General features: G+C 29.4%; 2 protein-coding genes and 1 long non-coding RNA gene across 4 annotated transcripts; 2 read left to right on the top strand and 1 right to left on the bottom strand.

The window, feature by feature from the left end:
• The first annotated feature begins 9,111 nt into the window (after positions 1–9,111).
• Positions 9,112–15,432, top strand: LOC122637306 (WD repeat-containing protein 19). 2 transcript variants are annotated; one of them, XM_043829326.1, is made up of 20 exons: positions 9,114–9,311; positions 9,460–9,839; positions 9,920–10,130; positions 10,201–10,313; positions 10,388–10,805; positions 10,909–11,142; positions 11,222–11,347; positions 11,418–11,715; positions 11,798–11,996; positions 12,092–12,189; positions 12,299–12,581; positions 12,648–12,876; positions 12,953–13,205; positions 13,266–13,576; positions 13,654–13,803; positions 13,904–14,000; positions 14,080–14,286; positions 14,371–14,657; positions 14,727–14,803; positions 14,896–15,432. In XM_043829326.1, the coding sequence occupies exons 1-20, from the start codon at positions 9,297–9,299 to the stop codon at positions 15,020–15,022; spliced, it is 4,113 nt and encodes a 1,370-aa protein (XP_043685261.1). In that variant the 5' UTR covers positions 9,114–9,296; the 3' UTR covers positions 15,023–15,432. The 2 variants fall into 2 exon arrangements, with proteins under 2 accessions (XP_043685262.1, XP_043685261.1); XM_043829327.1 differs by lacking the exons at positions 14,080–14,286; positions 14,371–14,657; positions 14,727–14,803; positions 14,896–15,432 and having other exon boundaries at positions 9,112–9,311; positions 13,654–13,814; positions 13,846–13,954.
• LOC122637308 lies at positions 14,299–16,418 on the bottom strand. Its single transcript, XR_006329216.1, has 3 exons — positions 16,314–16,418; positions 14,563–15,644; positions 14,299–14,463 (listed from the first exon to the last, which is right to left on the bottom strand). It is a non-coding gene; the product is annotated as an uncharacterized LOC122637308 (long non-coding RNA).
• Positions 16,419–16,602: 184 nt separating this feature from the next.
• On the top strand, positions 16,603–21,390 carry LOC122637307 (membrane-associated progesterone receptor component 1-like). The gene is made up of 3 exons (XM_043829328.1): positions 16,603–17,327; positions 17,910–18,059; positions 18,402–21,390. Exons 1-3 carry the CDS (start codon positions 16,988–16,990, stop codon positions 18,563–18,565), a joined length of 654 nt encoding a protein of 217 aa, XP_043685263.1. The 5' UTR covers positions 16,603–16,987; the 3' UTR covers positions 18,566–21,390.
• Positions 21,391–23,409: the final 2,019 nt, after the last annotated feature.

Raw genomic sequence — 23,409 nt, forward strand, 5'->3', positions numbered from 1 at the left:
GATATAGAAAGAGAAGGAAGGTTGTTTATGCCAGCAGCCCCTGTCGCGACTGAAAACCTGGGACGCCATAAATTATACTCCGAAATTGTTCAACGCCCTGCTGAGAGACCCCCATGTTCGGAAGCTACGTGTGAGAAAGTGTGAGAAATAGAGAAATACAAAGAGAGAAAGAGAGAGAGGAAAATGCAATTTCCTTCTGCGTCCATTTTAATTTTTACTATCATACATCATAACTAATCTATAGTTCCTGAACTTTGAAATGAAAGTATCTTTCTTTTTTCTTTTAAGTATTCTGCAAAAAAAATAATACACATCTTTTGATGTAACTATATTAATGCTATCATAAAAATCATCTCGTTCGTGTACGAACGCAAAAGACATTACTAAAAGAGAAAAATAATGATGATGATGATGATGATGATGATGATAATGATAATAATTTTGAAATAATCCAATGAAAAAAATACGAAGCTGTGTTGTCCGCAGACGGAAAGTAAAATTTCATCCCTCCTTTCCATCTCAAAAAAAAAAAAGGAATTATCCTTTTACCCTTCAGAGAACGTGGACGAAATTAGATCACTAAAAGTTCCTTGGTAAAGGAAAGAGATATACATATAAACATATCTATATAGACACACATACACAGAGAGAGAGAGAGAGACCATGTGGATATAGTTAGGTTATGCATAAAACGTCGTTCCTATTCACAACGTGGATCCCTCGTAGCCTTAAGGGTAGCTTGATCGTAAAAGGGGATGCTAGACGCTCGTAAAATATATACGGACAGAGGATGGAGTCAATGAGAGCAAAAAGAAAGAGAGAGAGAGAGAGAGAGAGAGAGTTGAAATCGGTAACGATCAACGAAAAGAATAAAAACGTTTCTGGAATCGTAGACAAAATCAAAATAAAGATTAAGAGAATAAAAAAGGAAAAGGAAAGAAAAAATTGTTCAAAGATATTGTAAATGTAATGTAACGGTATTAATCGTACAATTAGACGTGTCATCGAACGCATCGAAGGCATCGTGAAACTCTTTAATTTTCCCTCCCTCCAGAAAGTTAGTCTCGCTTCTAAAACTCCTACAAAGTTAGAGCAGTCCCCACTCAAATTAGACACGCCCCTACAAAGTTAGTACCGCCCCCATCTAAACTTGACCACGCCCCCATCCAAGTTAGCAACGCCTATTAGAATGTTAACTGCACTCCTCTAAAGTTGGTCGGTCATGCACTTTGTCTACTTAGTACCACCTCTTGACTAGTTGGACACGCCCCTTATCTAGTTGACCACGCCTTCTTGGCTAGTTGGCCACGCCTTCTTGGCTAGCTGGCCACGCCTTCTTGGCTAGTTGGCCACGCCTTCTTGACTAGTTATCCATGTTCCATCAAAGTTAGCACACACCTGCCTATAAAGTTAGTTCCCGAGATACATTTTCTTTCGGAAGAATAGCAAGTAACTTTCTTTATGTTTTCCATCCTTTTATATTTTCGTTATCATGGACGTACGTGTTTGAGTTTTGGAAAGATACTTGGAAAAATTTCTTGGATTTTATTCCTCACGTACGTATCTACATTTCGAAGCAAATTCTATCATTTCTTTCGGCTGAAGAGCTTAATTAAGAGAGTTTTCATTCATCTTTCAAAGCTGAATGAATGAATGAATGAATTATTAAATCGCAGGAAGAGTATTTGAAATGAAAAAAAAAATGTTTAATCAATTATTTTTCACAGAGAGTTTACGGACATTTCAACACTTTAATAATATATAATAATTAGAACGATGAAGTTTTAAATTGTATTTTTGAAAGTTAATCCATTACATTTACATAAACGACAAAGACAAACTCGTACGATCATCAACTTCGTTGAATTAACTTTCTTCAGTAGTTTTATCGATCGGAGAGAGGAAAATCTTTATTTCTTTTTTTTTATTTTTTTTTTTTTTTTGAGGTTGATCAGAGGGTGAAAAGGGGAATAAAATTCGTAACGTCAAGGTTTATGAGCTTAGAGCGAAGTTAGGAGGTCATAAAATAAGTTATTTCACAAACGACTATAGATTTCTACGTATAGGGTGAGGGTTTTGGAGGAAGGGAGAATAGAAGGATGAGAAGAAGATGAGAGAGAGAGAGAGAGAAAGAGAGAGAGAGAGAGAGAGAGAGAAGTCATCAAAGCTGGGGAAAAAAAAATTATCCTCGCAGAATTTTCTACTGCGTTATACGACGCCGGAACACCGCTGCTGCCGTCTATATTGATTTTGGACTGCAAGGTAGATGAGAAAGAGAGGTGGAGCGAAGCTAGGGGAGTGAGGGATGGAACCGGGGTGGGGATCGAATGGGGTGGAATAGGATGGGGTGAAATGGGCTAGAGGAGAATTGTACTAGGAGATATATTCAGAGGTTGAATTGTATTCCCATGACGACGAACAAGAGTTGAAGGTACAATACAAAAAAAAAAAAACAAAAAAAATGTTTATAAAAACCGTGTTATTGATTATGGTATTTATTATCTTTTTTCTGATTGCTTTTTTTGCTCTTTTTTTTCTTTCTTTTCTTCTCTTTTCTTTTTTTTTTCGAAGAAAATTTTATAACCTTCCTCCCCTCTTCTCCATCTTTATTTTATGATCAATGTCTCTCCGTTAGAGAAGTAAAGGAAAAAAAAAATGGCGGCGAGAATGGTGAAAAAATGGCGATGGTAATCGAGTGAAACGTAGATAGATAAAAATGTGTAAACGAGTATTGGAGTGAAATCGACCAAAAGAAAAGGAAAAAAAAAGAGAGAGAGAGAGAAAATAAAAGGAAGGAAAATATATTAAAATTGATTTGTTATCGATCCAAGTTAATGTCTATTGGAAGGAAAAAAAAAAGAAAAAGAAAAAATGGCGACTAAAATGGCGACTAAAATGGCGAGGAAAGTGGAATGAGATCGATCGAAAAGTTAATCATTTTTTTCATACAAATTTTATTTAAAAAAAATAAATTTTTTATTGAAAAAAAAAAAAAAGAAAGAATAACAAAAAAGGAAAAGGAAAGAAATTAGACGATCAACAAAATAAATAATAACGATCGAAATATAATACAAGTCGAATTAAAGCCTGTTAATTAATTAATCTTAACACTTAACATATGAGAGTGTACGATTATGATAAGAATGATAAGATGTATAACGAAATATAACTTACTAATAAATACTTAAACGATGAGAGAAAGATTTAATCTCGAAATCAACCGCACCTCGAAAGCTTGATAAATATAATAAAAATTAGGTTAACGATGCGTATCATCGTCGTCGTCGTCGTTGTTGTCGTCGTCGTCGTCGTCGTTGTCGTCGTCGTCGTCATTCGTTTAATGATTATTGCGAGATGACGTCATCAATTGAAAATGGAATGTCGAAAGACGAAGAAAAATACACACACACATACATACATACATATATATATATATATTTTTTTTTTTTTGAAAAATTATATCGCGAAATATCTCGATATTCGAACAAAATACGGAAACAGAAGTTTGCTTTTGCTCGATAAGCCTATATTAATGATAAGATATAAGATCTACAATTATTAAGAACAAGACACTTGACTCATAAAATTCCAAATTCGTCCAAGCCTATCATTCCACGAAATATGTCTGATGAGGAAATACTTTGAAAAACAAAGAAAAAAAAAATAAGAAAAAAAATATAATTAAAAAAAATATATATATATGATAAAAAATATGCAACGATTTCCAATAACAAAAAAAGAAAAAAGATTAAATACGATCTTAAAAAAAAAATAAATAAATAAATAAATAAATAAAAATAAAAAAATCGATTACATATCCCTAAAGGGTTGATGTTGAGTCCCCGAAAATTGCTAGAAGATTTGAAAAATTAATTACTAATTTTTCAAGACTTATTAGATTCATTTTTTCTTCTTATTTTTTTTTTATAATTTGAATAAATATATATATATATATATATATATATGCAATAGATAATGAAAAAAAAAGAGAGAAAAAAATTGAAAGAAAGAAAACAAAAGAGAATAAAGAAATATATAATGAGAAACGTCCACGCGACAAAAAGAATACTCACGTCGCCTATTAGAGCAAAATTATTCTCGTGAATCGCATCTTTCAACGGGGCAATTAGTCACGGATTATTACCGAGCTCGACAACACGAACTTCTTAACACGAAAGTGAAACGCACATAATCTTGGTACCTCCTTGAAAATAAGAAGAAAAAAAAAATATGTATATATATATATATATATAAAGAAAAAGAGAGAGAAAAATATACGTTCTTAAATCACTTATTTCGAAGCATTTTACAAAAATTCTTATTATAATCAAGTATACATATAGTTTTTCTAAACAATGCTTTTTCAAAAATTAATAATTTTTTTTATTACGAAATATCATTCTTTTTTACTTTTTTGTATGATATTATTTTTAATCATTAAATGGCGACGTTTTGTTTTATTTTATTTGGTTTTTCAGTGACGATATTTTTATTATAAAATTGCGATTTTTATTACTTTTTAATAATAAAATTTTATTACTTTTTAATTATAATTACCTTTTAATAACGATTGTTTATTATCAAAGGATTCTCTTAATAATAATTAGTTTTCTTACGATTTTTATTATTATTATTATTATTATTATTATTATTATTATTATAAAAATTTAAGAGGCCCACCTCTTTACACTCAAAATTATTTTTATGAATTAAAAATACAAACACACACATACTTTACATGTAATTATATTTAATCATTTGGATTTGTAATTTTAACCTTTTTTTTTTTTTATTATTATTATATTAATTTCTTTCTTAATTTAACCATCTACGATATAATTCCTTGAGATCTATCCAAATATGATGAGTGTTTTCTTCGATTATGTTAGTACGATTAAACTCGTTTCGAATAATATACTTACTTTTGAAGTTATGTAATCGATTTATTTAACCGATCCAAGGACATCGACATTCTAATCGACAGGAGACCGAATACCCATTTTCTCATCGAAACTTTTTTCACTTGGGCGTGTAGTAAACGATTCGTTCTAAACTTTCTTTTTCTCTTCTTTTCTTTTTTTATTTTTTCCAAGTTCTTATACCCTACAAAGTATTACTTTTCTTTTCTTTTCTTTTTTTTTTTTTTTCTATCTTTCTTATACGAACTTATAAAATTTTTAACAAATTTCTCTACGTACGTGTTCGTAAAATTTCTAGAGAAAAAGAAAAAGAAAACAAATTAAATAATAACAATAATATAGAAATGCAATTTCATTCGTAAAAATATTACGCAACAATTTTCTTTTCTTTCTCTTCGAAAAATAATAGTTCGGGTATTAAGAAGAAAATTCTCCAATTTATTAATTCAATTCGTTAGAACAAAATAATAATAGTAATCATTTTTGTGAATGACTAATTTCGATTACTCGTAACAGTAGAATGAGAAATAAATGTAAATACGTAGAAGGAAAGGAAAAGAAAAAAAGAAAAAAGAAAAGAAAAGATAGAAATGAAACAATTATTTCTAATATTCTCTAACACGCTGTTAGAACAAATCAATTCTAACGATTATCTCGTTGGCTCTTTGTAGTTGTTTACATTAACGTGTAAAGGTCGATACACAATGCTTTAACGAGTTTTATCATACGTACTCGTGCGATATTATTATTGTTATTATTATTATTATTATTATTATTATTATTATTATTATTATTATTATTATTATTAACCTACAATAATAATTTTGCGAATAATACTAACAATATTATTTTCTTTCTTGTAAACGTACGTCGAATGTAACTAAGATTATCCAATAAGCATACAATATTTGCTATCATCATCATCATCATCATCATCATCATTATTATTATTATTATTATTATTATTATTATTATTATTAAAATTCATTTGAATGGATTTCAATAAAATTTTCGAAAACGACGACGATGACGACGAATTTTACTCTCGAACGAATACCAAAACAAAAACAAAAACAAAAAAGAAAAAAAGAAAGAAATTATTTCCGTGTACACGTGTGTGTTTGCGAGGACGTGATTCGAAAAAAAAAAAAAAAAGAAAAAAAAAGATAGATAGATAGATAGATAAATAAAGAAGGGAAAAAAAAAACAATATGGACGTTCGCCAGTCGAAAATAATCGTTCGAACGTTTTTCTTTATATACTACGTTAGTCGCTAGATTAGACACTACATTAGTCAAGTAACAAACTTCAGGATAATAAATATACGTACGTATGTATATTTATATATATTTATATATACTGACTGTATTGAAAATTGTCGACGATTGATATGACAAACGTTCTTTTACTTTCTAATTTTCGATGTGAAAGAGAAATAGTTTGATAGATAGTTCGATAATAATAACAAAGAAAAAGAAAACGGAAACAAAAACCAACAAAAAAAAAACAAAAACAAAAGAAAACACATTATTATCGTCAGCTCGATAAAAGCTGTACGCCATTTTTGTAATAATGGTGGTGGGACAGACGCATTGCGCGAATTTCTTTGCGACTTACTATAGAACACGTATTACATACGTATACAAATTCTCCCTTATGTAGAAAAGATCATATCGTAAATATCTATGATTAAACAATGACATCAGTATCGGCATTACATCATCATTCGGACGAAGAAAACGTGTCGAGATAATTATATTTGCGATTTAAAGGGAAAAAAAAAAAAAAAAAAAAAAAAGGAGGAGAAAGAATGGAATTTAATAACGTCGAAAAATTGAATCCTTATGAAAAAGAAGATATAACGATATAATAATAATACGTATAATATATTTATCACTGACCTTTTTTCTTATGAAATCGATGAAATTCTTCCGAACGGTACGCTCCTGTTTAATATCGAAAATTAGTTGAAAGATTCTCTCTCTCTCTCTCTCTTTCTTTCTTTCTTCGTGGACTCGACAGGATTGAAGATCCTCGATGACACTTTACTTCGTCGCACTAACACACACTTTTCACGAATAATAATAATAATAATGATAATAATAACGATAATAATAATAATAATATTAATAGTATTAATAACGATAGTGATAATGATAGTAATAATAAATTGGTAATACGAAGAGATAAAAGAAAAAGAAATTATGAAATAAAATGAGATATACACCGAACGTTTAAGCGTGCCTCCGTATAATAGATACAATTTACAAATCGTAATAGCGCCACGCGTTTTGACGTAAGAAAATAGAACGAACGAAGCAACGACACGTCCGACCTCGACGAACTCGCGCCCGCGACTGACCGAACGTCGTCACGACTCGACGCGATTTTACCAGTGGCGCCTCTAACGGGCGCCGAGCGAAACGCGCGAAAAACAAATTATCAGAATTTACACGTATATACTTAAGCGACTACATGTATTTAAGTAAATAAATAAATATGCTTTAATGAATACTTTTCTTATCGCCAAGAAGATTTCACTTTATCTATAACGTATAATTAATTAGATAATTATATTACTTTCGAATATATATATATATATATATATACATATATATACGTACATATATGTGTATACTTATCGATTATTTTTCTCTCGTCTCATTTTTATAATTTATAAACATCTTTTTACACGAATACAAATTGTAATTAATTTAGAAATGAATTAGAGCTTTGACAAATTTTCTAATAATAATAATATTTATATATCACATACACACACACATACATATACGTATACACGTATATATATACATATATGGTATGTGTCAATGACCGTGAGACAACGGGGTCCAGCTTAATTTCATCAAAGTATATCGTGTCCTTAACTGTAAACGTAAGAGTGTGAGGAAGAAGGGTTGAGCAAAAGAGGAGGTTCGAGATATCGAGCAAGAAACAAAACGCGCTCTTATAATCCGCGTTCCCGACGTTCTGCACCGGTACCATTACCATTACCATTACCATTCCAGGTATCTCTCTCTCTCTCTCTCTCTCTCTCTCTCTCTCTCACACAACACACTCACTTATACTCTCTCTCTCTCTTTCTCTCTCTCATATACACACTCATACTCTATATAGATACATCCATACTTTCTTAACCTTTTTCACGAGAAGATACAACAAACTGTATTCCGAAGTCGATCGAGTAAATTCAACAATATCGAGTCTTCTTTCGATTATTATTCGGGACTCTAGACTACTTTTTATCGACCGACGTCCATCTTGATTTTTCTTTCTTTCTTTTTTTTTTTGTTTTTGTTTTTGATTTCCTCTTAATCACTGTGGTAGTATACTAATGGATATATGAAAACCTCTTCTCTCTTCTTTCGTCGAACCATTCTTATGGAAAAAAACTATCGATCGATATAATATACGTATATATCTATACATATATACGTACACGTATTATATATATTAAATGTACGATAATCTTGAGATTTTTTCTCTTTTTTTTTTTACGATTTTCATTATGGAAGACATGATCGAAGTAAAAAAAAAAAAAAGAATTGGGAAATAAAAAAAAATCTGATTACTATGCACGTGTGCGTATATGTATTATATTTTATTTTCTTTTTTTTTTTTTTTTTTTTTTTTTTTTATATCAATATAAAGTCAATGGCAGTGCGGTAAGAAAGGTTGTCAAGTCCAAAGTCGTTCTTAGAAAAAGGATCATGTTTCTTATAAGCGTGTGTATGTCTTTCTTTTTCTTTTTCTTTCTATCTTTCTCTCTCCGTAAGATATCCTATATCTACCTTGTGGTTGTCAACGGTTGTGTATAAACCGGAAACGGAAGTCGATTCTATTCCCAAAGCGTATTATACTTCGTCAATAATTTTTTTGTTGTATTAATCATTTTACGTGATCTTTCGTGAGGTTAGAAACTTCGATAATAGAAGAAATTGAAAAGGAAAAAGATACGAAATCGATCGAAAATTCTTAATTCAAATCAATTGATAATATGATCGAACATTGTTAAATACGTTGACGCGTTTGAAAATTTTTCTGCATGTTGATTGATAATGTTTTTTTGGATTGATAAAAAGAAAGAAGAGAAAAAGAAGAACTATTCATACGCGAAACACGTTAGTTCACAAAATTGACTCGAGTGGCAGTAGTGGTCAGTTATAATACTGGACATTAATTTGACTAGCGATCGATGTAAACAACATGGCGGTCAAAGTCAATATGTCAATAGGTGTAAAAAACGGTATCTAAATAATCAATATTTAAACATGTTACGGCTCGATAGATAGTAATGTAATTAGAATATAAAAGCGATTCGAATACACGGCTAAGTAGAACTTTTAACGCGTCATTATGTCATCCGAAAAGGTAGGTTATGTGAATGACATTTTTTTTTAGATACTTTTATCTGTGGATAAATACAAGAGTTATTATTTTTAATACGTTAATTTATGATTGTAATTTGTTTCTTTTTCTTTTTCTTTTTTCTTTTTTTTTTTTTTTTCTTCTTATTAAGGTACTCTATCGCTTGGACCAACCTCATGGTACCGGAACTGTTTACGCTTCCTGGCGACCTGGTAATAGTACTCATATTGCAACTACTGGTTGCGATTCATCTGTTGCAATATTTGATAGACAAGGAGACCTTCAAGAACGTATACAAATTCCTGGATTATGTACCGGCTTCGGTTGGGACGCGGATGGTGATTTACTTGCTATCATATCACAAAACTCTTCTACCATAACTTTGTGGGATGCGACCACAGGTAAAAAGTCTCAAATGGATGCGGGCGTTAGGGACAATCTAACGTGTATGATGTGGGCCAAAAGAAACTGTTTGCTAGCCGTGGGAACGCAAAAAGGGAATTTAGTACTTTACGATCACGTTAATGCCAAGTATAGAATTTATCTTTAATATGTTTATTAATTTTAATATCGTTTTACTTTTTCTAATGCATGTTTTGTTAAATACATAGGCGTATGCCAATTTTGGGAAAACATAAGAAACGGATATTGTGCGGTGCGTGGTCTATAGAAGGTCTTCTTGCTTTGGCAAGCGAAGATAAAATGTTAACAATCAATACAAGCGAAGGAGACACTCGCAGGGAGATAACTTTGCAAGGCGAACCATCTGACATACAATTCAGCGAAATGAAAATGGATCATCGTATAGGCGGAGAAAATACGGTATAAATTATCATAGTTTATAATTAATATGATTTTCTATATCTACATTTATCTCTTTTCTTTTATTCAGGTATCTCTTATCGTCAGTAAAACTACATTGTTTCTATATAATATTTTGGATCCAGATAATCCAATTGAATTAGCCTTTCAAAAACGTTATGGCTCGATCGTTACCTACAAATGGTATATCTATATCAAAATAATAAAACGATCAAGAATAGAAACATAAAGTAAAATTTATTTTTCTTCATCTTTAGGTACGGAGATGGATATATATTGGTAGGTTTTGAAGCTGGATATTTCATTGCCATATCGACTCATATAAAAGAAGTTGGTCAAGAATTATTTCAAATAAAAAATCACAAAGATTCCTTAACAGATATTTCATTGAGCGAAAATATAGGGAAAGTAGCTACTTGTGGAGACAGTACCGTCAAAATACATAGTTTACAAAATTTAGAGGAAACAGAAAAGATGATCTCTGTGACTGGAGAAACTGGTATTAATAAAGTTGAATGGTCGACGGATGGTACGATGATAGCAGTAGTAACTTATGTCGGAAACGTTCTTATTTATTTAGTTGAAATTCCAAAATTAACTAGCGTTTGTGGTAACAGAATAGCATTGTTAACAAGCTTAATTGAAGTTACCGTTCACCTTTACAAATTAGATAAGGTATATATATAAATTAAAATGACTCTCTCTCTCTCTCTCTCTCTCTCTCTCTCTTTTTCTCTTTCAGAACATAATCACGTATCCAATCTATTTAATTTTTTAGGAAAAACCAGAACCACAAATAATTAATACTATAATAGAACCATCTGTGTTAGCTGTAGGCCCACTTCACGTAGCTGTAGCATTAAACAATAGAGCTCTCTTTTGGGACTTATCTACGTATCAATATGACATTAATACACATTTTGAACGTGATTATTTAGCAACTGTCGATAGTATATCTTTAAACGAAACATATGTTTCTGTTTTATTCGATGGAAAATTACAATTACAATTGGTATATACATATATTTATATTGTTAATTTTTATTGCGAATGCAATTTGATAAAGTAATAAAAGAATTTTTTCATTTCAGATCAAAGTAGATCAAACGTTAATAAACAATGGGAAAGATACGAAATTATTTCCAGAGTCAAATAATTTAAATGCAAGAATAACGTGCCATGCATTGTCATCAGAATTTCTAATTTATGGAACAGATGTAAATTTATTTATCATCGTTGAAAAAAGTGATATATACAAAATTAATCTTTCATTAATAACATTTTCAGATGGGCCATATTATATATTTTTATTTAGAGGCATTTAATAAATCGACAGAATTTACACATAATAATGGTATTAAAAATATATATTTAGATGCAAATGGGACACAATTATGTTTCATCGATAGTAAATCAGATGTTTATTTATATGATCCGATTAATGAAAATATCATTCAAGTGCCTGAATGTCCAGAAGCCATAGAAGGTATTATATGGGACCAAAATATCTTCGAACGTTCGATATTTGCGATATATAATAAGAATATTATTGTTACATATATTTTTATCAAATACTTTGTCGAAGGTGAGTTACATTTTTTATAAGAAATTTAATTTATTAGATTAATTATTAAGTTAATTATATGCATTTGTTATGATCCACAAAGGTCAAAAGATCATCAAAGTAAATTCAACAAAATTGCCATCAGAAGCATTACCTATGTTAATGTATTCTGGAGAAGTAACGTTAAGCACACCGAGTAGCAAATTAATACAGATAACATTAGCTTCGCACGAAGATGTAGGAAATATAGTAGATACTAAAAAGATCAATGAAATATTCAACAATCATATCATGTGTACCAGGTATATCAAAAGATCTTCCAAAGTTTAATAAAAATTTGTATATTAATTAAAAAGTTCAATAACATTATATATATATATATATATATATTTTTTAGATTCGACAATGCTTGGAATATTTGTGATAAATTAAATGACAATGATCTATGGTTGAAACTGGGTCAAAGTGCAGTGGCAAATTTAAATATCGAATTTGGTAAATATTTTATATAATTAAAAGCTTCAATTTATTTTGATTATTATTATTAATTTTTTTTTTTTTTTTTTTTTTTTTGTTTTGTTTAAATCTAATATCATCATTCTAGCAATTCGAGTTTATCGACGTATGGAAGATGCTTCAATGGTTTGGGCATTAGAAAAAATAGAAAATATAAACGAACTGAATTTATTATGCGGACACGCATGTTTGTTACTTGGAGATTATAATCAAGCTGAAAAATTTTTTTTACAATCATCCGAACCTGTACAAGCTTTATATTTACGAAGAGATTTGATGCAATGGGAACAAGCTCTTAGTTTGGCACAGAAATTAAAATCTGATGAAATACCATTCATCGCTAGAGAATATGCTCAACAATTAGAATTTATGTAAGTTAATGAAATTATTATTATGTTTAAATCATTTAATTAATAAATGTGACAATTATTTAACAGAGGAAATTATCCAAAAGCATTGGCTAATTACGAACGAGGTTTACTCGATCAAAATTCGACATCTAGTTCTAATTCACAAGATATTCAACATAAAAATCAATGTTTGGCTGGTGTCGCAAGAATGTCTATAAGATGCGGAGACAGTAGAAAAGGTGTGAGTATCGCCATGGATAATGACAGCTCCAGATCGTTAAGGAAAGAATGTGCAGAAATTTTGGAGACTATGAAGGTTTGTTTCTAAACATTTTGCAATTACAAAATAAACCATCTTGTATCAAAGTTTTATATTAAATTAATATTCGTAGCAAATCAACGAAGCTGCTGTATTGTATGAGAAAGCAGAATATTTTGATAAAGCTGCTTCGGCATATATCAAATTAAAGAATTGGCATAAAGTAGGACAACTATTGCCACAAATATCTTCACCTAAAATAAATATACAATACGCTAAAGCTAAAGAAGCAGAAGGAAGATACGAGGAAGCTGCAAAGGCGTACGAAACTGCTAAAGATTATGACAATATAATAAGAATCAATCTTGATTATTTGAACAATCCTGGTAAGAAATAAAATTTTCTTAAGTTTCAATTATTATTTTATATCTGTTTCATCGTTATAGCTCGAAGCGTAGAGATTGTACAACAAACTAAGAGTATAGAAGGAGCTAAGAGGGTAGCTAAATATTTCCAAAAAATAAACGATTATAATTCAGCTATCAAATTCTTAATTCTTTCTAATTGTCATGACGAAGCCTTCCAACTTGCCAATCAGCATGGTAAAATGGAATTATATGGTGAAATTTTAATAAATACTATTGACGATGATAATAGTAGGAAGGAAGATTTTAAGAATCTCGCTGTACACTTTGAATCTCAAAAAAATAGTCTTTTAGCGGGCAAATATTATTTTCATGCTAAGGATTATCAAAAGGTTAACTTTTTAATATTATTTTTTCACTCATATTAAATCAATAATAATTATATAAAAAAGAAAAATCATTTTTATAGGCATTGAAACATTTACTTAAAGCTGCACAATTAACCGTCGATGATGACGCGGCATTATCATTGGCAATAGATACAGTAGCTTCGTCTAAAGACGACAAATTAGCTAATCATTTGATAGATTTTTTATTAGGTGCAGATGGAGTACCAAAGGTATATTATTAATTACAAATATATATATATATATATATATATATATATATATATATATATCTCATAAAAATTATATTGATTTTCTTTTTATTATATATAGGATCCAAAATATTTGTTTCGATTGTATATGGCAAGAAAACAATATAAAGAAGCAGCAAAGACAGCGATAATCATTGCGAATGAAGAACAAATTAATGGTATACATAAAATTGATGCATATTTTTGATATATTTTATAGTTCTTTATTTTTGTGCTCTTTCTTTTTTCTTTTTTCAGGAAACTACAGAAACGCTCACGACGTTTTATTCGGCATGTATCAAGAATTAAAAAGAAATAAGATAAATACGCCTCTGGAAATGCAAAATAATTTGAGATTATTACATTCTTACATATTAGTAAGACTTCATGTAAAAAGAAACGATCATTTACGAGGTGCCAGAATGTTAATCAGAGTTGCGAATAATATTTCTAAATTTCCATCGCGTTAGTATAAAGTATAGTTAAAGAAAAAAATTAATAAATTAATTAATCAAATATCATATACTATCACAATTTTTTATATTACAGATATCGTCCCAATTTTAACTTCAACAGTTATAGAATGTCACAGAGCAGGTTTGAAACAGGCAGCGTTCAATTTCGCAGCTATGTTAATGCGTCCTGAATATAGAACACAAATTGACATTAAATATAGCAAAAAGATCGAGGCTATAGTAAGAAAACCACCAAGGTCTAAAGATAATGAGCTCGAAGACGAACCTTTAACTCCATGTCCATATTGTAAAAGTAAAGTTCCTGAGACTGAAATAACCTGTGATAAGTGCAAGAATACAATTCCGTTTTGCATAGCTACGGTACAGTTTTTTCATAAATTATACACTCTATAGATATACTATATAATATACATATGTAATTTATTTCAGGGAAGACATATCATAGAAGATAATTTTACAGTTTGTCCGCAATGCGATTTTCCTGCTATCAGAAGTGAATTTTTACGGTTAGTAATATTCTTTCTTTTTCTTTTTTTTTTTTTTTTTTCCTGAAAATAAAAAATCTCTCAATTAATAACATATATATTTTTTCTATTAGAATCATCGAATCTGATGAGACATGTCCAATGTGTTCTGAACACATAGATCCTAATATTATATCATCGACAGTTGATATTCGTCCATATCTCGAACTTGAAGAAAACACAATAACAGAAAAAATTTAACTTGTTCATCTGAAGCGTCCTATATATTATTTACGATCGTACTAAAGATAGAAATTTATTTTTAATGCCTTAGAAAAAGAACGATTACTTGGTAAAAATTAAGAAGTTAATACTCATTCCGATATATAAAGATAACAATAACTGTATATAATTAAGTTACGTAAGATGCTTAACACATTGAATCACTAAAAAATATATTAGCTTGATCTTGATAAACAATGCCGTCCAATACAAGTACAATACACTCAAGTACAATTTAATTATATTAATTAAGTATATATATATATATATATCTGTTTGACGTGTACAAATAAATCAAATAAATAGCTTTCTTGTTACTTTGTATCATTTCTATTACTTAAATTGACGAACACGTAAATCTTTCATATAACAGTAATAATAAAATAAAATAAAAAAGAGTAGAGGAAAAACATCATTATCGCCATCTGACGTGAATGCATGTAAATACAACGATATGATGTTAGATTAAACGCACTCATACATAACCAAGAATATCACAGATAAGACGATGAGACAGCATGACTATGAAAAATCGAGGTCAAATAACTTCCTGCAAATCATTCAATACGGTTGATGAGTTTCTTCTACGCCATTTCATAATCTTGACAAAATCATATTTCTTTATCATAGTTATCATCGCATCATGTGTGTATAATTACGCTTTTTTTTTTTTTTTTTTTACTTTACAATAAAACGCAAAACGAGATTGTAAACGATAATTATAATATACGTATGTAAATTACGTTTGTAATAAGCTGTTGTTGTGTCTAGAATCGCAGAATTATTGTTCAGAGAATATATATATCAAATCGTCTAACTAACCTATCGTCTATCATAAAATCGCAACGTCATAAGAAACATCATCACGATCGTCATTCCGAGATGACTATTTAACCTAACGGAACAACACATGCGTCGTAACTTATGACTCAGTAACGTATTATTAAATTTCGTCGTAATTGTACGAAAAAACTTTTTTCTTTCTTTTCTTTTTCCTTTTTCGATAAATATCCACAATCATTAGAATATTACAAAACAAAAGATATTCGTTAATTCGTTTATCGAAAAACAATTACCTTAATCCCCTGCAAAAACGACGTAGATTAAAAATATATATTTATACATAACGTTACTACCTTTACGAGTCACACGAGTAAGAAAGATTAACCTAAAAATATGTTATTTTAGTTTGAAAATATGATGTGATTAAGAAAGAAAAAAAAATATATATATATATATATATATGTATATACTTCAAATACAATATTACCTTTGAGTGAAGAGACTTAACCTACAAATACGTACCACACGAGTAAGAACGTAATAACAAATGAAAGAAAAATGAGAAGGGAGAAGTAAACGATGTTACGGCACTATTGGTTAAACACGAAGAAGGTTAGAAAGGTAGTGGGGAGGAGAGGAGTAGGGATGATCGAGTCGAGCGAGCGAGCGAGCGAGCGAGAGAGAGAGAACGAGAAAGAAAGAGAGAGAGAGAGGGAGAGAGGGGGAGATAGGAGTGGGGAGGGAAGAAACGGTGTATACCGAAGCACGTAACCAACATCGATGTTGCCGCTGTTAGTCCGTCTGGCGCAGTCGAGCGGCGGGCACGTCGTCGAGCTAATCTCAAAGAATATTTTCAAACATTTAGAAACTACGTAATAAATTTGTTTTATTCGATTCTCTTATACGAACAATTTACACGATCGTAATTCCGAGATATCTATAAATCCTTAACGAAGAAAGATAAAGGAAAATAGAAAAGATAAACAAAAAAGAAAAAAGAAGAAGAAGAAGAAGAATAAGAAGAAAGAAAAAGAAAAAGAAAAGTAAAGAGAAAGAAAATAAATCTGTTTTTTTTCCCTTTCGTAATAAATATCGAACGTCGGTCTCTTGATAGTAACACATTTTTCGTCCGACTAGCGCGAAGCTCTGGTGGTGGTCAAGATGGCCGAAAAGAGCGACTCAACGCCGGGCTCCACGTCGGCCACGACCGGTCAACAAAATAATTCGTTATTTCTAACGAGTTTTGTCGAAGAAATCGTTAGAAGTCCCGTTAATCTTGTATTGGTCGGTATAATAGCGCTACTCGTTTATAAAATTGTTAAGAGTAAGATTAAGTCTGAGGAACCATTGAAAGAGATCAAACGTTTACCAAAATTACATCGTGATTTTACCGTCGAGGAATTAAAAAAGTATGACGGTAATGGGAGCGATGGAAGAATATTGGTTGCACTTAATGGAAGCGTTTATGATGTTACCAGAGGTGCCACGTTCTACGGCCCTGGCAAGTATTTCAATACTATTATAAATATCGTTTCATTTCTTTTTTCCTTTTTTCATCATCATCTCTCTCTCTCTCTCTCTCTTTCTCTCTCTTTCTCTCTGTCTCTGTCTGTCTCTCTCTCTCTCTCGATCGCTCTTTCTTTTTTTTTTTTTGGAGAGGGGTGGGGGAAGAGAAATAATACGATTTTAGATAATTGTAGTTTGATATTAAAAAAAAATATTCGAATTAACGAGCTTCACCGATATTAGATCGTATTAGATTTTATTACGTTCCAATGTGCATTGATAATTTTATCGATGAAACGTAAATACAAAACCACTAAAGGTCGTTAGATCTTTAAATCGTGAAGTTGCAATTTCCTTCCTGCGACGTGCACGATAATTATTAATCAAAATTGTTAATGATATTTTATTAGAAATCTTTTTCTTTTTCTTTTTCTTTTTCTTTTTCTTTTTTTTTTTCTTTTTTGTTAATTGTTCTTATAACATTTTCTTATATATGTACGTAGGTACGTAGACATTATTTTTTTTTTTTTTTACGTAATATATTATTTCTTAATATATAATCATGTATTTTATACAGGTGCACCGTACGCAGTATTTGCTGGACGAGATGCTAGCAGAGGATTAGCAACATTTACATTAGAATCGATCAAGGATGAATACGACGATCTGAGCGATTTAGAAAGTGAACGAATGAGTTATATTAAGGAATGGGAGTTGCAATTTAAAGGCATGTTTTATTAATTTCTTTCTTTTTTTTTTTTTCCTTCTTTAAATTATTTAATTACGTATATCTTAAGAATTTTATTGGATTCTATTGGAAGTTTTCTTTCGATGTCGATTGATTTAAGTACATTCTCTTTATAAATGGGTACTATTGTTCTCATGTGATTGATTATTCAACGAGTTTTTTTTTTTATTCATTATTTATGAGATCAAAGTTCACAGATCAGAATTAAAGTAAGAAAGAAAGAAAGAAAGATAACTTATGAAAATTATTTCATTGTTATTAAAATTATATAAACATTCACATACGATTGACTTACAATGGAAAAATTGTTCTTATTTTTAGAGAGGTACGATTACGTAGGAAAATTATTAAAACCAGGAGAAGCACCAACGAATTATTCGGATGAGGAAGATGAAGGTAGTCAGCAAGAGACTGAAAATAAATCGGATCAACAAAATACAAAATCTGACATCTGTGAAAACGTACCTAAATCAAAAGATGATTGACCGCCCCGTTCTGTGTCAAAAATGAAAGAAGAATTTTGGGAATACACTGAGCGCACAGAGTTGTTGAAAAAATTTTTAGAATTATCATTCATAGAAATGTTTACGAACGTTCAGCCGAATATTTTATTAATTTTTAACACTATTTCTGGAAGATAAGTAAGGTAATATCTTTTAGTTAAATCGGAAACTCTGAGCTGGTGTTTCGTATAAAGACTTCGTTTGAGTGCCTGATTTTGACAAAAAGAAAAACACACACATACACAGACACATATTCCGATTATTATATACAATCTTTTTATATCTGTACAAAGAATTTTTCTACAAAAATCACATCAAACTTCTATTAGGCAGAATTAATAACTATCACTATGTTTCAATCATATTCCACTATATTAAAATGACACGTGTCTTTGATATCACCTGTCATATCTTACTATGTTACATTGAGAGCATAGAATATGTGTACTTGGTGCCCCTGAAATTTAACAAGTTAGCGTTAAGTTTCAGTTGCATTTGAATATTAGTTTTAGGTTCTGCAATATTTTTTATGATGTGTGTATATATATATATATACACACGTATGTGTATATCCATACACATGCAGCTCTGTTACTCCGTCTAAAATGCATCTTGATTTTAAATATTAAATTATAAAGTTTGTTGTTAACAATTGACAAATTTCCAAATCTCTTCAAATTTCATTGTGGTATAAAAAATGTTTTATAGAAAATGCTAATTCTGCTCTGTATGCTTTATTAAAGTTATATCTCTAATAAAGTCTTTAGAAAAAGAAATGAAACCTTACCAGGATGATATTACTGATGAGTATCGCAAAAGAAGAGTACATAACCTAATGTTATACCAAACATTAGATTATAAAATCATCTAACTGATAAAGCAAAAGAAAGAAAGAATTTTTTTATAAAAAGATTTTACTACAATGAAATCGAGATCTTCGTATGCAAGAATTATAATTTGAACTCTATCCTTTTTATATATATACATATATATATATATTTTTTTTTTATATATATGCATATGTATATAAAATAGATATATAAAAACGTAAACAGAGCTTTTCTCCCTGCAGCATTTAATAATATTTAAATCTATACAATTGTTCTGTTTGTATAGGTAGGAGGATTTTGTATGAATTACAACAATTATGAAGAAATATTGTATTCGACCACGTTATTATTTTGAACACGATAAAACACAGATTTATTAGTCGAATTCATGAGACCTACATTTAAAAATGAACTTGTAAATAATTCTTCTTTGTAAGTAGATTTATATATAATAAGAATGAGCATACATTAATAATTAATTAATTACGTTTCATTTAAATGAGAAGTTGGTTTCATGAGTTGTATGTTTATTCATGTTAGGGGTATTCAAGTAAATTCATGATTCAATATCATTTAATTGAAAATATGATTTTTATGTTTGAAATTATATATCAATTCTATTTGTTTTTTTTTTTCTCTTGTTTTCATTGTAGTGTATCCAAATATTAATTTTACATGTGCGTATTAATTTCTATTTATCACTCCGTGTTACTCGTTTATCAATTTTACATCCATCGAACGAACAAATTTATTGTATATTAAAAAAAAACACACACACACACATTGTTGATTACATTAACATGTTATTTAATAACGTTAAATATTTTAACTATATTCAATCACACGAATTTATTCGCAATAGTTCTATAATATGAAAATGGTTTATAGCGTTACAAGAAGAATTTTTTAATTTGTTTTCGCATGTATTTACATTCAGATTTTTAAAAATAATCTATGTTCTAAATTACAAATTTTAACCGCATTTGTCCCTAATATATTTTGTCTCAAAAAGAAAATTCTCTCATCCAATTTTATAAAACATGTTACATATGATTTTTAATACAATTGTTTACTTTTATTAAAAATGATACTACTAAAATAAAAAAAAAAAAAAAAAGAAAAGAAAAAGAAAATACCAAAAAAAGAAACAGGAAAAGATTCCGTCTATCTCTAACCGTATGCAAATTAATAATAATCTATTTTGTAATATATAAGTTTAACTTCTTTCAAACAAGGCCAATATTTATAAAAACTTATTAAGCTAATTCTTTTTTGTAAAACAATACAAAAGAAAAGAAGAGAAAACATTACATAAATGTTAATTCTTAATTCATCGAAGAGAAAAAAGAAACCAAATTAACGTGTAAACAGCATAATGCATATGTTTGAACAACATCATTTTTTGAAAAAATTCATCATTATGATCCATTATATACTTAATAAAAATAAAAATATACAAAAAAAAAAAACAACAAAAAAGAGGAAAAAACTAAAAAAAAAAAATGTATGGTGTAAAACAAATGTATGGTGTAGGTATGGGATTCCTTATTGTTAAATATTATTATTATACAGCAATAACAAAAAATATAATAATTTTTGTTAACATTGAATGTTATACTTTGCAATGGACTTTGAAAGATTTTGTCAAAAAGAAAAAAAAAAAAAAAGAAAAAGAAAATCTATTCCCACCATTTTTATTCTTGATTTACATTGTTAAAACGAGCATTACTTCGAATCGAGAAAACAAATTTTATTTTGGAAAAAAAAATAAGTTTAATGAGAAAGAGAGAAAGAGAAATGGCACGTGACCAAACGCAAAGAATTCCTAACAGGAAGACCACAAACCATTTGTACGTTGACTCTGACACAACCTGTTCTTAAATAAGAATCAACTAGTACTCGTTCAAACTGTTTTGTTATCCATTCAAAGCCATTGGGTGAATAACCAAACGAATAAAAAGATAATTTGCCACAAAACGTTTCTTTTCTACGAACTTGATAAAACATTTTTAATCTCTTTTTTTTTATATATATATATAAATATATATTTTTTTTAGAACAATTGAGGTTATGTCGAGAAAAATTATAAAATTAATATCTACGCATATACGAATTTGTTAAAAAATATTTTCACGAAATAAAATATATATACATATATATATATACGTATTATCAATAACAAGATATTATCTCATATTATTTGGTAAAACCATAATTGAGGTTATATCGAACAATAATGAAATTATTTAAAATCTGAAATATATTTTTTGCGAGAATGTATGAAAAAGAAGAGAAAAGAAAAAAAAAACGAAAAGATATTGTTAGACGAGTTACATATATGTTTTCTTTTTATTAAAAGAACATTTTTTTCCGAACAATTTTTCAATTATTTTATTCTTTCTTTTTTTTTTTTTTTTTTTTTTTTTTATTATTCTTTAACAATATACCTCGATTAATATACGTCGTCGTTTATATAATAAATAAAAGAATAAATTTGAAGGAATTATTTTCTCAACAAGTTTTTAACAATTTCGATATTACTGATATGCGTACATGGACAGCTTTCTCTTATCTGGAAAAAAAAGAAAATGAAGATATAATGATACTGAAAAATGTTATCGGCGAAATATCAAAATATTTTTTCTCATAATTATATATACTTCATATACATACATACATATATGTGTATATATATATATATATGTATAAACACACATATATATATATATATATATGAACTAAAAATTCTTACTAATTGTACGAACTCTCGAACTCATTAAACGATTTTATCTAGATGATACCAAAAAATTGTTTCGTTATCTTCGACAATGACGACGTTATCAGCGTCCATATGTGATTTAAAAAAAAAAGGAAATAATAATAATAATAAAAAAGATTCTCATTTTCAGGCCGAGATTGCATCACTAACATACATAATACATACATACATATATATATATATACGTATTGTATGTATATATGTGTGTATTGATTTTCAAGAAAACATAATTATAAATATTGAAAAATTTCTTGACCAGTTACAATAAACGATTATTATTAATTATTGAAACAAGCGAAATTTTTGCGAGATTTTTGTATCTTGAACAATGATCGAAGTAAAAAAGGAAAATAAGAGAATAACATGATAACGATAACTGCGTCATTCGACCGACACCCAAACGCGTTTTTGGGAAGTTACGTAACACCTTTCGTGCTATCAATTCTCCAAAGATATTCATAACCTCCAAAATCTGATCTATGTCTTTCTCTCTCTCTTTCTCTCTACATATGCTGCGTGCGAAAGAACAAAAATATTTCCAATAATCTGAAAGATATTAAAGTCAACGAACTTTTAACATAACCTTCGAATATCGAACGAAAAATTAATTAATAAATAACAACAACAACGACAACAATAATAATAATAATCATCATCATCATAACACGTATTTTCGAAAATGATATCGATTGAGAACAAATTTTTCGAAGAGGTCTACCATATATGGCGTATAAATCAATCCTAAAAAAAAAAAAAAGGAAAAAGAAAAATTTTTTAATATTCATAAACCCACAAATATATATATATATATATACATATATATGTACCACACACATATACACATACATACATACATATATATATATATATATATATCGTTTTTCGAAGATACATTAGTACATTTTTCTTTTTTTTTACCCCCACCCACCTTCTCATTCTCATTGTTAATATAATGTAAGAAAGTATAGCGCGGGATCGGCAAGAGAGAGATGGTGGTGGGGAGAGGGGGAAGAAGAAAAAAAAAGGCGAACGCGACGCATCGTGCTCGACAATACGAGGAGAAGAGCAACGCTCTTCTTCACAAAGAGCCGCTGTCACCGAGGCGGGTGGCTAGGTGGCTGCTGCCACGCCGTCATCCAATTCCCGTCCCATTTCAACTGCTACTCCCCCCACCTGGCCGCCCGCCACCCCCCACCTAACTCTACCGCGAGCCCGCT

This window comes from Vespula pensylvanica, chromosome 25, assembly GCF_014466175.1.
Source record: "Vespula pensylvanica isolate Volc-1 chromosome 25, ASM1446617v1, whole genome shotgun sequence".
Classification (NCBI taxonomy): Eukaryota; Metazoa; Arthropoda; class Insecta; order Hymenoptera; family Vespidae; genus Vespula; species Vespula pensylvanica.

Bases quoted from the DNA above. Each gene is read 5' to 3' on its own strand.
- LOC122637306 (XM_043829326.1), top strand. The intron at 12,877-12,952 runs GTTTGTTTCTAA...TAATATTCGTAG, and splicing joins AAATTTTGGAGACTATGAAG to CAAATCAACGAAGCTGCTGT. The intron at 14,658-14,726 runs GTACAGTTTTTT...AATTTATTTCAG, and splicing joins TTCCGTTTTGCATAGCTACG to GGAAGACATATCATAGAAGA.
- LOC122637307 (XM_043829328.1), top strand. From the start codon at position 16,988: ATGGCCGAAAAGAGCGACTCAACGCCGGGCTCCACGTCGGCCACGACC. The intron at 17,328-17,909 runs GCAAGTATTTCA...TATTTTATACAG, and splicing joins TGCCACGTTCTACGGCCCTG to GTGCACCGTACGCAGTATTT. The intron at 18,060-18,401 runs GCATGTTTTATT...TCTTATTTTTAG, and splicing joins ATGGGAGTTGCAATTTAAAG to AGAGGTACGATTACGTAGGA.